General features: G+C 47.5%; 1 protein-coding gene across 9 annotated transcripts in view; it reads right to left on the minus strand.

Annotated features, from left to right (window-relative positions):
• The window catches only part of GRB7 (growth factor receptor bound protein 7), an 81,750-nt gene that overhangs the window by 28,026 nt on the left and 38,771 nt on the right, over positions 1-14,953 (minus strand). The window contains exons 1-2 of one of the 9 annotated variants that reach the window (XM_060281500.1): positions 11,402-12,133; positions 10,419-11,199 (exon numbers count right to left, since the gene is read on the minus strand). The exons of 7 other annotated variants lie outside the window; for them this stretch is intronic. In XM_060281500.1, the coding sequence (XP_060137483.1) occupies positions 10,419-10,506 (88 nt within the window). In that variant the 5' untranslated portion in view covers positions 10,507-11,199; positions 11,402-12,133. One more of the 9 variants, XM_060281503.1, reaches the window with a different exon arrangement.

Here is a 14,953-nt window from a genome sequence, read left to right on the forward strand (position 1 = left end):
CCTGACTTTGGCATGACTGCTTTTGAGCAGGAGAGCAGCTGCTACAAAGGGACCAGAAGGTTTAAGAGCAGGGATTGGTAACCTGTGACCATCCAGAGGTTGTTGGACTCCCAATTCCCACTGACCCCAGCACATACACTATGCCTGCTCTCCTCCTTAGAGATGGGAGATCCAGGTTCAAATCACTGCTCAGCAATGAGGCCAACGATTGCCTTCCAACTAATTTCTAACATAGCGCCTAACTTCAGTTTTGCATAGCTGCTGCACCTCTTCAATCAATCAAATGATTTTAAATCACTTTATCCAAGAGATTAATCGAAACACTGCTATCCTCAGGGTGCACTATACAGTACACAGGAATTGGGAATTATCAAGCAAATTAGGATTATAAATAAAATATTTATTTTATAAATAAAATAAATATTTATTTTATAAATAAAAATACACTGAAAATGGATATCATACAAGCATGTCAGCAAAGCCTAGAAATATCACTGACTGCAGGTACAGCTAACCTTGGAAGCTTGTGTCCATTTTGCATCAGACTGCACGTGAGACAAATCATTTTTGCGGCGTCTCAACCAGCCTAGCTACTGCCAAAGATCTTGTCACGATAAATCTGCCAGCCTTTCGTGTGCCAAATGACTCTTTGTAGGTTGGTTACTGCCCTGCAAGAGACTCACACGGGCAGGTGGCCACATTTCCACCTCGTCACCAGTTTCTTACATGATTCAGACAGAGATGAATTTTCAAAGGCACAGCAATATTAATAATAATAAAAATTCCAGTGCCCGGGTTCCTCCCACCCCTCATTCCCTCGTTTAGCCACCTGTGGCTTCCTTATCAGAACTGGGCAAAGTGACTCAGGGTTCCTTCCCAGGTCAGAGCATCAATGAAGCCAAAGGTCACAACGCAGTTTAGGTGGCGTGGGAAGAAGTGCTAGCGTCTCACAAGGAACAGCTAAAATTATATGACCTGTAAAAAATACGAACAGTCAGCAACACAGCAAAACTTGATTAATTTAAAATTACTTTTGATATTCTTCGTGTGTGTGTGTGTGTGTGTGTGTGTGTGTGTGTGTGTGTAAAAAAGGGTATGCAGGGAATTGAAACTTTGCTCCCTGGTGATAAGAAATACCCTCTGGGTTTTAGATTTCATCACGTGCTTCCCCTACAATTTTGGGCTTATCATTGCAACAGGAAGGACGAGAAACACAATTAACCAAAAGAAGGCACTAAATTTCCCGCCTGCTCCCAAATCCAGTGTTTGCAAAGTATGCTTGCAGAATTCTGAGATTCCAAGAGGATCACAATTAAGTCTATGAAAACTACTAGATAAGGTATATATTTTAAACAGCCATATGTGTTACTTCAACAGCCCCAAAAGGGTTTTCAAACAACAACAATGGCAATTGGGATAAAAATTGGCAGAATTCCTACAGTATGTGAACAGGAAAGTGTCTATTACAAGCCTCTCTCCTAAAAGGCAAACAAGCAACCTGGCGAAAGATGGAGACTCTGTAGTCTCCTCTGCCCATAACAAAGATGGCGTCTCCAACCCTCAGGCAAAACTTGGCCCACCAGGCCTCCCCATTTGGCAAGCCAGGCCATTTTGTGGGAAGCAACGCTTCCCCCCACACGATGTCAAGTGTGTGCCAGGTAGGGCAGGCTTCATTCTCGTGTTTGACTCAGTGGCACCCCCATACTGCCGCAAGAGATTCTGACAGATGGGTGGGACATCATAATGATGTCATAGGACTGACAGGTGGAAAGCCCTGCCCAGCTGTCAAATTTGGCCCATGAGGCTGATCCTGATAAGGCTCTGGCCTGGTGAGCCAAAAAAGGTTCCCCACCCCTGCCTCCATGGTTAGGGTTGCCATGCACCTGGAATTTCCTGGACATAGCTGGAATATGGAAGAAACTGTGTCCGGGTGGAAATAGCTGAAATGTCCAGGGAAATTTGGAATATGGCAACCCTATCCATGGTGAGATCCCAGTTCCCAGAGAGATTTCTGGCCCATTCCCAAACGAAGCCAAGAGAGGTTCCTTGAAACACACATCTGCCCTCCGCTGAGGTGATGTCAAGCCAAGAATCCCCATACTCAGAAGTGCCGCCATACAGTTGATGCCAATACCCAAGCGTCAGGATGGCGCTCAGCAAAAATACCCTCCTCCTCACAAACAGTCATTCCGACAAGACTGTGTAGCTCCTCTGCCTCACCTCCTAGTTCGCCCCGAGGTGACAAGCCTGACTGGACTGTACCACTTCAGACTGTAGCTCGCACGACTGAATGCTCCACCGCGCAACAAAACTCACTTCACTGAGAAAATGTGCATGTTGGAGGAAAGGGGCTCTAGCCAGGCGTTCTTCCCAATGTGCTGCTTTCTTACATGCAAGATGGCATGGAGGAGCATTTAATCATGGGAGGTCCACCCCCCCCCCAACTTCAGTCTGCAAACTGAAGTGGAAGAAGATAGTCACAGGTCCCGCAGCAGGGCCTATTTGGAGACCCTGTTGTAGGGTGTAGAAAATATTAATATGTGGCTGCAGCACTTTATAAACACAACTTGCTGGGAAGGCATAATGGGATCACACTGAAGAAACATGATCCTGAAGACAGGACAGTCAAGCATCGAGCCTCTCAGAAATAGGACATTGACACTGCATCTTGTTTGTGGGGTTTATATTATCATCTTTCTGACTCTGTATGCTGCTATATCTGAAAACTAATTTAAAAATGTTTAAAAAGCAGGACATTACAGCCTCCCATTACATTATGCAGAAACTTTAGGTGGATCACCACGCAATATTTATTTTATTTATTTCATAAAAATTTATATGCCAATTAATTGTGGTTTTTATACTTCGCTGTGGTTTAGTTAACACCAGAGCACATTGTAGGAAGTTAATGAGAAAGCTGGAGATGTGTTAACAATGCCCAAATGTCTCTGTAGGAGGTGCAAAAAGATTTATGATTCACAGGGTTTGTGAACTAAGAAGATTCTGGGCAATGTAATTCTCACCAGACTGAGGTCTGCAGCTGGGGAAGGAGAGAGAGAGAGGTTCAAGACCTCTCAGCGCCTGCCAAAATGTAAATACACTATATAGTCATCGTTATAGCATGCCACATTCTGACAGGTTGGGAATTTTTTTTTTTAAGAACCTGAAAAACAGTATTAGGTTTACAATCAAGTCCATAACTCTCCCCACCCCCCGCACCAGGTTCTTTCCTGATTTACTCAATCCTGAGCCTCAAAAGCCAAACTAAGTAAGGCTGGCTTTACAAGGCTTTCGAAAAGGTTAGCGAGTTTGGACTTTGATTAATCTGCAGAGGGAGACCGAGTGGTGGCGGTGGGGAAGCCACTGGTTCTCTTCATGCCCTGCTGGCACATATAAGGCATCCTTAAGAGGGCACCTTTGGCAGATCTGAGAGGTAGCAATGGGACACAAGGGAGTGGGGAGGCTTCTAAAGCACGCTGGGCCTAAACCTTGCTTTGCAAAATTATACTCTTGCACCTGGAAATGTGCCTGTGCATAAGTCAGAGCGCTGAAGCAATAAATAGCTATTCAGGGGATATTTGTTTCAGCTTTACAGGCAAGCTTGCTTCCAGTCAGGATGTCTGTAGGTAAGCACCACACCATCTCATTTTTGGCACTTGTTTTCTTCCGGGAGGTGGTGGCGGCTGTTATTATTATCATCATCATCATCATCCTCACCTCCACCATTATTATTTTTTCATATAGGCGCCAAGATCGCCTTGTGTTCCATTGTAGCGGGACTAGACCAGTCAGGGATGAATCACCAACTCACAACGCCCGGTTTGATCCGGCTTATCAAAAAAATCGCACACCTGCGCCTTTTATAAAGAGGAGTTCTGCTTCTGTCAACACCAGCGAACGTTGAAGAAAGAAACATGCGTCTAAAAACCAAATGCATGTTTCGTTTACCGGCGATTGCCTGGCACCAACCGGCCCTTTTGCCTCCTGCACGCTTCCCTCCATCAAAACAAAGCGGTGAGTCAGAATGTGGGCTGGTGACTCAGATCTACCACCCCACCCCTTTCTACTGGCTCAAGCACGTTTGAGTCCTCTTATACACCTTCACTTCTTGCCTCCCCAGACTCCTTGGGTCCTTTCGCCCCTTGGAGGTTTGTGTAGGCTACAGGGTGTGTGTGTGTGTGTGTGTGTGTGTAGAAAAGGTGCCATGTCTCTGAGGCAAAGCACCTGCGTGTTCAAGAACCACATGCCTCTGACCATCCACAACAGGAGAAGACTTCTCTAGTTCACTTGCCTGGACTAGAAAGCACCTACCCCCACCTAGGAAAACCACTGAAATGATCAATCATTCACTCAACAAGCGGAAGAAACAAAAGAAGGGTCTGGATAGCCCCCTGGGTCCCGTTTCCAACAGTAAACGGTCATGTAAACAGGGAGGGAGCCAACAGCCTTTCCTATCCCACCAGTCACATCAAGCAAATCACAGTCTATTCCGGTTGATTAATGAACCTCCATGAATTTCTCTGCTCTTTTTTTTTAAGTGCCAAGCTGCACATGATGTGGCAGATCTGTGCTCAAAATCCCAGACATTAAAAAAAAAAGATTTAAAAGAAGCTTGGGGGGGAGGAGAAGGAACAAATTGGCTCAGTGCAACAGTGCTGAAAAAGGGGGTGTCCACTCTTCCTCCCCAGGTCATTTCTTGAAAGTTGTATTTCCTTCCCAAAGCTGCTATTCACCCTACTTGGAGAAAACCATGGGTACAGCTAGGTCTCACTCCCAAATGTGCCCCAGCAGCCATTAGCAATGCGAGGTTGCTAAGTCTGATGGAGAAAATGATTGAGAAGGGAACAGGTAAAGTTCATTTGGAAATGCCCAGATACTGCTGAGAGATTAATTCACGGGGTGCTGATGCCTATTAACAGCTGTTCAAAGGGCTTTTAAAGCTGCTGCTTTAAAAAGCATAGAAGGAAAGCAAGAGGGCAGAATTCACACATGCAAACCCATCACATGATGATTCTCAGTTAGTTGTGTGCAAGGTCTCCTTTGAAAAAAATATTTGATGGCAGATATGAAGACTCCTGTTCATGAATAACCTTTAAGAGCTGATTCACACACGCAGCTGATTCTCTTACAGCAACGGATAAGAGATGGGCATGGATGGGTGTGCGACTGCTGGCCCAAAATTCCTTTAATGGAAGTGAGTTGTTAAATTACATGCTGAACGGACACCGAATCTGCATATAAACTCATCATTGGGTCACTTCTCTGACTGTGCTGGTACAATAAAAAAATTCCCTCAGTAGCACCTTAAAGACCAACTAAGTTTTTATTTTGGTATGAGCTTTCGTGTGCATGCACACTTCTTCAGTGCTGGTACAGTACTGAGTTTATGGAAATGAGTGGGGAAATGGCAGGTTTGAGCACTGATGATCTGAACTCATGACAGACAAATGCTTCCCCATTTAGGGCTCAGCTGGCACTCGGGAACCCAAGGCTTACCAGCTGTCCTCAGCTAGTGTGGTCTCAATGAAGTGCCCTGAAAGCCAGGGACCATTAGTTCAAATCGCCAGCCTGGCTGGAGGCCTCTGAATGCTCCTACCTGGTGACCTAGTTTTCCATCTGCAAACTGGCAGTGAAGATTCCACTGTCCTACCTATGAATGGGACAGAGTGAAATAATGAATGCATTGCCTGCCGGAAGAGCTTTATATAAAACAGAACGTGCTATTAAGAGCGGCCAGGAACAGCATCGCCCAAGCCATGGAGAATGATGAAGGCGAATCATTATTCAAAAGAAAGACCGTGACATCCGAAAAGATTAAAGGACTTGGGGGTGTCAGACTCACAACGCAGGATTTTTCACTTTGCTGTTTTCCTTCCCAGTGAACTTCTGACCCCTGACAGCCAAAAGGCTTTGGTGCACAACAACATGTCTGAGGTGTGGGTCTGAGGCAGGATCTGAGTCAAATCAGGCCTGCCTAGTTGTTCCAAATTCTGGGTCAAGGTCATTCAAAGCCTCAAGAAGTCATGAAAACTATGTTTTCTGCAGAATTTGGTCTGATTTAGCAGCTGTACAGCGCACTGAAACCACAGCTCATTGCTTCCACAAGTCCCGCACAGCTTCTGAAAGTTCACTAGGCTACTGCCAACATATATAATGTGCTCAGTGGGCCAGCCACAGGGGCTGGAGTCTGGCCGCTAGACCACTGCTTTCTTTAAAAATAAGAAGGAAACGTAATGTTCTTAACGTTATGTCGAATAGCAGCTTCTTAAACTAATAGCTATCCATAAATAGGTTGCCGCATCCTATCTTGCAACTCAAGACGTTTACATTTTGCCAATTTTCTCCCCAGCAATTTCCCTGTCTCTGGTCAGATGGATGCATTCTCTCACAGAGAAGGGAGAGCCCACGGCAGAATGCGAGAGAAAGAGAAGAAACATTGAGGGAGAGGGAGAAAGATAAGAGAGGCGGTTTTGAGATTAAAGGCAGGTCCTGGATCTGAAAACATAGAAGGTGATGAAACCCAAACAGCAGGTGAAATGAATGCGTAACACATAAATTCCCTCCCACCCCCAGCTCACCAGCAAACACATGGTCAACACACCCCGGGGCCCATACGCCTCCTTGCTTCCGGTCAAACCAGTTCTGCATCAAGATCTCCCATGCAGGATGCTCAAATAGCCCCTCCCTTGTAAACACCTCATCTGCTTGGTATCTGGGACACTGTAAGTAAGGGAGGACGGCTCCTTTTGGGTGCCAGGAGGCAGGATCTGCAAAAGCTGGAGAGGTAGAGGTAGGGAGGGAAGAGGCATGGATGGAGGTGGGGATAGCTGCTGGCAAGCAGAGGAGGAAATTGCCGTATGAGGCTGGCCTGCTACAACTGAAAACATAGCAATTTTAAAAAAAGAATGAAAGAAGTAAACAGCATTTGACAAAACTGCCAACTGGCACTGGCACTGCTCTTGTAATTTTAATCAGATTAAAATGGTTACCCTTCCCACCACCTTTCTGCACCTTCTCACACAAGCAGGGTGCAAATGGCTAGCTCAAACGTCCTTCTCCCATTACACAAAACAGAGACCGCCACTACTAGTCTGGACTCTCTTTCCCGGGTCATCTGATGTGAGCTCAACTGCCCGGCCCAAGACCTCAGGCCTCTTTTCTCCCCTGCTGCAGAAGTTCAGAATAAATTTCAATATTATAGAGTGAGAAAGGGCATCCCAGGTCACAGAGCCCATTACACAGGCCTACCTGGTGTGTTCATTCCCTTCGTGTTATGCCAGCTTGACACAGTTGCCAGCTAGTCTGGAATCTTGTGGCTTTACTGTGTCAGCTCAAACCACAGGGACCTCACCTACACGGGAATCTCTCTTCCACGCTGCAGTAACTCAGAGCAAGGGGCCCATGGTGCATAGCTGCTCCCCCTTTTTATCATGTCATTTCTTGCAAAGCCATTCTAGTGCAAATAAGCATTCCAAGTAGTTTACAATCAAATCCATGAAACAAAACATGAAAACTTCAACAGCATTGAAAATAGGGCTGGGGAGAAACCAGCGATTCAGGCCACAGAATGGAAGATGGCAGGATCCCCAAGGACATGCTCTACGGAGAGCTGGCTTCAGGCACCAGGCCTGGTGGCAGACCAACTCTGTGCCACAAAGATGCCTGCAAACATGACGTGAAGACTGGCATCATCGGGCCTGCCATGTGGGAATCCATGGCAAATGACTGCAGTGCCTGAATACAGGCAGTCAAGTTGTGTATCCCTAGCAGTGACCAGAGGAGAAATGACGACTGGGAGGAGCGCAGAGAGAAGAAACGCCATGGTGCGTCTGCAGCAGCACAAATGGGACACCTTCATCTGCCCCGGCTGCAACAAAACATGTCACACTCCTCCATCGTCTCCAGAGACAGACGGGTGCTGGAAACAGGCCAAAATCTGAGGACAGCAATGTCGGCCAGGTGCCCCCCCATCACCTACCACGAAAAAGGAATCTGTCCCTTTCCTGGATGTCAGGGGGACTCCCTACAGGGAGCCTCCCCCCGTCATCCTGACCAGCACTTCACCAAGCGAGAGCGGTAGCAGCGGGTCAGGCGGGGGGAATGAGGAGGAGAGTGGAATGGAGGGAGGGCTCAGTGAGGCATCAGAGCCCTTGCACTGCCCAAGCCAACTAGTGGAGGAAGGAAGGATCAGCGATGTATCAGAGCCCCTGCACCACACTAGCCCACAGCTGGAGGAGGGAGCGCAGCCGCTTCCGGCGCCCGAATTGAGGTGAGCGCCCAAACGTAGGGTGAGAGGGTGGCGTTTTGGGGTGCCCAAGCTATTATGCTGGCCCCGAAGCAGACGGGCGCCATTGCCGGATTCTGCTAGTGACTAGGAGGTCATGTTTTCTGCTATCTCTGCACTGTAAATAGTATGCAAAATAAAACCCCTTAAAAGACAGAACGGACTGGAGCGTCTTTACTCGGGAGTAGCCGCAACAACCCCCTGACACTGGAGATCACAAGCGATCCATCTTGCCAAGCCATCCCTGGAAATAACTCCCAGGTAGAGAGCATCAGAGTCTAAAGGGCCCTGAAAGCTGCCGTACTCAAAGCAGAGCTCTGTCTAATGCAGATATGGCCAGAGTGATGCCCTCAAGGCACTGCTGGACTACAACTCCCATCAGCCATAGCCAGTGTTGCCAACGATCAGAGCTGATGGGGGTCATAGTCCAACAACGTCTAGATGGGAACCACATGGGCTACACATTGTCTAAAGGCCCGAGCAGATGTGTGAGAGAAGAGCCAGAGAGCGCATACTTTATGTGCAGAAGGTCCCAGGTCGAATTCTGAGCATCTTCAGTTAAAATAATAACAACAATAATGTTATTATTTGCACTCCACCCGTCTGGCTGGGTTGCCCCAGCTACTTTTCAGGCAACAGGACTGGGAAGACTTCTGTCTGTGAGCTTGAAGAGCTTGTGTCACTCAAGTACACAGTATTAGGCTAGATCAGGCATCCCCAAACTGCGGCCCTCCAGATGTTTTGGCCTACAACTCCCACGATCCCTAGCTAAGAGGACTAGTGGTCAGGGATGATGGGAATTGTAGTCCAAAACATCTGGAGGGCCAAAGTTTGGGGGTGTCTGGGCTAGATGGACCAAAGGTCTGGCTCAGTATATCACAGCTGTGTGTGTGAAGGTAAGGCACTCCCAACAGATAGCACACCTAAGATCAATGGACATCAAGAACCTGGTACTGTATGTCTCACATTTCTCTAGCTCACCGCAAAAGAGTAGTTTTGGTTGGTGATCTTTCTATCTACAGCTAGTGCTCATTCCAGTTAAGGCCTAACTTGGATATTTTCACTCCCTTCTATGCTGCACCATCCCAAAGCAATACAACCAACCAACCAACCTATCACTCATATGCTACAAGTGCAGCCTAATGGACCTAGGGCAGCTATGATCTGCCCTGTGGCATCAGGCACACATCAGTGGACACACCACTTGTATTTCCGCTTTCTACGTTGCACCGAGAACCCGTCATCTTCGACATTAGGAGGCTTCAGGGGGGGTGAATCACTGGGAGTTGGGAGTTCCACACAAAAACAGAACAACAATGTCAACACTAAATACTGACATCCTTCAGTTTGCTCCCGTCCCTTCCAACGAGTTCCGTGCCACTTGGGGATGGACACCCCCTCCTTAAGTGCAATCCTCTCCCACCTTTTTGCCTTAGGTGGTCAATTATACAAGGCGACAACAGTGTTAACTGAGCTACGCAGGAAACAGCTCGGATTGACAAGGCCCCAAGATGCCCAGCCCCTGTCCCTGGAGTGGGAGCGAGCCTGGTGAGTGATGCAAACAAATTTGTTTGGCTTTTTGTCTTTGGCTCGGTGCCCTTCGGGAGGCTTTTTTCCATGGTCGAGCAAGTTTCTGAGCAATCTCAAGGTCATAACATAAGCAGCTGGGGGTGGGGGCTGGCTGGCCAGGAGTGGAAAAGCTGGGGGAACAGGGACTCCACCTCCACCACCGTTTACTCCGGTTGTTCCAATTTACCCAGGAAAAGTCCTGTGGCTGCTATAGCATTGTTCCTATTTCGGACTGCGGAGGAGGAATTCACCTTGTAACGTTTGCTTAGCGCGAGTTGCTGAAGTGGCCCTTCTTCAGCCCCATTCCCAGAGATCTCTGGACCAAACCGCACATTCAACGTTGAAACATATAAACATAGCCTTGCAGCCGTTTTGTAAACCGGAAAAGCCAATGGGAAAGAGAGAGAGTGTGTGTGTGTGACTGAATGCAAGGGAGAGAAGAGGCACCGAATCCTTTCCCTATCCCAAATTGGCACCCAGACCAAGGCTCTGCTTCCCAACCCCGTGCCACCCCAGTGTTTTGCCAAAGGCCTCAACATACTCACATTCTACTTCAAAGCATTACCTGTTTCTCCCTCCAGAGTCCTCCTATACCTCCTCCAAAATCTTCCTTTCGCATCAAGGAAATCCACATGGGCCGTGCCCTTTTGCATACATTTGCTCAATTCATTCGGCCCACATAAGTAGGTGTGAGCAGGAGAGGAGCCAAGACAGAGAGCGGTTTTGTTGCTGTAGGTTAGCAAATTCCCACACTGGCTCCCTGCCCTGGTTTATGAGGCAGAGAAGTTCAAGAGCTCTCAGTTTTGTGTTAACAAAACAAACCCCCGCTGAGAGGGAGCAGAGATAAGGCCAGGTGGGCAGCTGAGGGACTGAGGCCAGCAAGGCACCTTCACTCGCCAGGGACGGGTGCAGATCCAAACAAGGGGGCACAAAACCCTCCTCTTCGAGGCTGCGGATCTGATTCGGGACACGTGGGCTGGTCCACAATTTCCCGTGGCTGGTTCTACGAGCCTGGCCAGCAGCTAATTCTAACAGAGATGAATTCTGAACCAGGCAAAGACTGAAGGGCAATCTGCTAATTTACTGTTGCACAAAGGGCTTTTTAATCTTCCACTCCCAAAGCCTGAATGCTAAAAGAGGCACTGGCCGATCTCTCTCCCTTTCCATTGCAGTCCAGACACTCATGTCATTGATTCCCTCCCACTTGCCCTTGTCTGAATGGCAAAAGCTTTCATGCCTATGTGTAGTAATGCTTAGAGTGAAGGATGAGGGGAGGAAAGACCTGCATTCAAAGCCCCACTCAGCTGTGAAGCTTGGGCCAGTCATTGTCCTTCAGCCTAATCTACCTCACAGAAAAATTCCTTCAGTAGCACCTTAAAGACCAACTAAGTTTTTATTTTGGTATGAGCTTTCGTGTATCTGAAGAAGTGTGCATGCACACGAAAGCTCATACCAAAATATAAACTTAGTTGGTCTTTAAGGTGCTACTGAAGGAATTTTTTTATTTTGCTTCGACTCAGACCAACACGGCTACCTACCTGTAACTACCTCACAGAGTTAAAGCAAAGCTCACTGGGTATATCAGGGACAGGGAACCTTAGGCTTGCGGAGCAAGCTTGGCCCACCAGGCATCCTCATTTAGCCCATGAGGCCATTTTGGGGGAGCCACAACCACCTGCCCTACGCCTGGGGTTATACCCGGTGTCGGTGGCAGGGTGAGTAAGGACAGGGCCTTGACGGAGCAATTGGGAGCTTCAAGTGAGCTTCTGCTCCATTCCCTTTGCTTGAGAATGTGTTGCACAAGGAAGGGAAAGTGCTCCCCATTCAAGGGAAATGTCTTCCTCCCAGCCCTGCTCTTTGAACCTCCAAAAATGTGAAGTTCAAAAAGAAGCACGGGGCTGGTGGAAAACCTATAGCGAACAGTTGCATGATGCTCCTTACACCTCGTTTCTGAAAGGACTGCTTGCAAAGGGTTCTTAAACAGCCCCATGCTGTGCTCTTATCTTTCTTAAGAGACAGCAGAGTGCACCTCCAGGGGTGAAGTCAAACCGCTGCATTAGCAGCACTGAAGTGAACTCCCCTGGTGCAAGCCGGGGCACTGTGTATGGAGGTTCTGGGCTGCCCAGATGACAAGAGCACCCCCCCCCTCAGCCTCACTAATGTGGTCCAAAGGAAAGAAGAGCAATACGTTTGGCCCCCAGCTTGGCTGCAGGAGTTGCCGGAAGGAGGAGGAGTTTGTACTTGATATCCCGCCTTTCACTCCCCTTAAGGAGTTTCAAAGCGGCTCCTTTCCCTTCCTCCCCCACAACAAACACTCTGTGAGGTGAGTGAGGCTGAGAGACTTCAGAGAAGTGTGACTAGCCCAAGGTCACCCAGCAGCTGCATGTGGAAGAGCGGGGAAGCAAACCCGGTTCACCAGATTATGAGTCCACCGCTCTTAACCACTACACCACACTGGCTCTCCTGGAAGGAGGCATACAAGGCACCATCCAACCAGAGTGGATTTGTGTGGGGCTTACTTCTTAGCCTTTAATTCTCCCACAAGGCAGCGGAGGTTTAGGATCAGTTTTTTCCTTCTCCTAGATGGGCTACCTTCCCAGGTTGATGAGCCCCATCTGGGGGGTCCTTCAAATTGTAGCATCGCCAGAGATTAAAAACTGCCTCTATGAAAGGGTCGGTAGGGAAGCAGCTAGTCTTTTAGATATTTGGGACCTTCCATTCAAGGCTTTAAACCCTGTTAGCACCTTGAATTGGAACCAGACACGAGCTGGCAATTAATTGTCATTATAAGTCAAGTTCAAATGCTAGTATGTTGGAGGAGGAAGAGGATTGTCCAGAATTTGAGTAGGAAGCTGGGCTAAATGGGGCTTTCCCTTTGCTTTCAACCCTAGTGTTCCTCTTGGTGTTGAATCTGCATTAAAGGCACTCACTGTGGAGCCAACCTACTTTCGTTATCAGCTCTGTTTACTTCCTTGTCCTGTTTCTACAACACACAAAAGTGGTTTCTCAGACTGCGTGTGTGGTAAGGAAGAGCGGGAAAATACACCCCAGTCTCCCTTGGCATGAACCCAACGGGAAGTGAGTTACTATCAACGCTCCGAATCTAAGCTGAAAGTGGATGAGCAACACACCATGGGCAGGGATAGCCAATGTGGTGTTCCTCAAGATTACTGGACTACAACTCCCATCAGCCCCAGCCAGCATGGCCAATGGTCAGTGAGGATGAGAGCTGTAGTCCAATAACATCTGAGCACAAGAGGAGCCCTGCTGTATCAGACCAAAGAGCTATCCAGTCCAGCATTCCATCTCACACTGGCAAACCAGATGCTCCAATCAGGGACACGAATACAACAGCACTCTCTTGCTCATGACCCCCGGTAACTGGTGCTCAAGAGATATATTGCTTCTGATACCAGAGGTGATTTAGCCATTATGACAACTAATCATCGATAGCCATGAATGTGTCCAATCCCTGGCCATCATTACATCTTGATGTTATGGCAGCGAATTCCATCATTTAACTTGTGCAGTGTGGAGGAGCATACAGGTGAAACTCGGAAAATTAGAATATCGTCAAAAAGTGCGTTTATTTCAGTAATGCAACTTTTTATTTTTTTATTTTTCTTCTGATTTTTACAAATGCTTTCTTTTGGAAATTCCGCAGGAATAAAACAAATAGTTACAATAATACAAAAATAAACACCGCTATTGCATTTCATTAATTACATTCCATTTATAATTGACCCGCCTAACGACAAATAATTACAATTACAACAAATAAAGGCTTGGCATATCTTGCTTTGCATGTCATGCATCTATCTCATATATTGGTTTCACCTTTTAAGTTGCGTTTACTGAAATAAATGCACTTTTCAACGATATTCTAATTTTCCGAGTTTCGCCTGTATTTCCTTTTGTCTCTCTCCTGAATCTTGTGCTGTTCGGCTTCACTGGAAGACCCCAGGGTTCTAATATTAGGAGAGAGGGAGACCATTTGTGAAGGCACCACACAGGCCATCCCTGCCGTAGAACCCCTTATGACATAAGAGCAGAAGAAGAGCCTGCTGGGTCGGGCCAATGGCCTGTCAAATCCAGCATCCTTTTCTCACAGCGGCCAACCAGATGCCTTTGGGAAGCTGGCAAGTAGGTGAGCACAGCAGCCCTCTGCTCACCTGTGATTCCCAGAAACTCGTATTCAGAGGCATGATGTCTCTGACAGTGGAGGCAGAGCATAGCCATTCATTTTTGGGGGGGGGGGGATGGACGACTGAGTCTGGCCTGGATTTCTCTCCCACCCCCTAACTGCTAACTCTGGTAAGTGGGCAGACCACCCACCTGTGAATCATCTGTCCTCATAGTTATGTCAGGCATCAAACACCTGTCAAAGTTCAGAGGGGGGGGGGGTCGCTGCAACCCCTCATGAGCCTCCTTTGAAGATATAATTCTGTGCCAACCACCCATTTGCCACGGCTACCAAGGCTTCAAAAAGGCTCCCTATAACTTCCCTTCAACCTCTTTGAAGTCCCTGCAAAGGTGGAAATGCTCCTAAAAACAGAGCATTTTTTTCCTTCTGCAGGAAAAGCCAGTTTGTATTCCAAGCACTTCCTCCAGTGCTTTCAGTACAAACTGCTTCCTCTGGAAAGAAAGAAAGAAAGAAAGAAAGAAAGAAAGAAAGAAAGAAAGAAAGAAAGAAAGAAAGAAAGAAAGAAAGAAAGAAAGAGTTCCATTATGTCACATTTAGAGCAGATGGGCATGGCTTGGCCACAATGGCATTGGCAGGCCTAATGAGGTCCACAGCCTGAGGGTGCCCACCCATCTGAAGAGGCCTCCCCGGGTTTGCAATGCAAAGCTGCTTCAAAGAGGTGCAACCTTTATTAATTTATTCTAGCCTCTGGTTATGGGTTGCAATGTGGTACTGTAAAAATAAAATGGAATACATGCCTCGCACTGAGTTGCCTAGGATTTTTCACCGGGGAGGAAAGCGTAATAAAAACTTCGGTGTAATCTGAAAGTCTATGTGTGCCTTAGCCGACACCTGTTGACACAATGACGAGGATGACATCTAGACTGTATTTCATTTTTGCACTGCGCGCTTTATCA

This window comes from Zootoca vivipara, chromosome 13, assembly GCF_963506605.1.
Source record: "Zootoca vivipara chromosome 13, rZooViv1.1, whole genome shotgun sequence".
Lineage (NCBI taxonomy): Eukaryota > Metazoa > Chordata > Lepidosauria > Squamata > Lacertidae > Zootoca > Zootoca vivipara.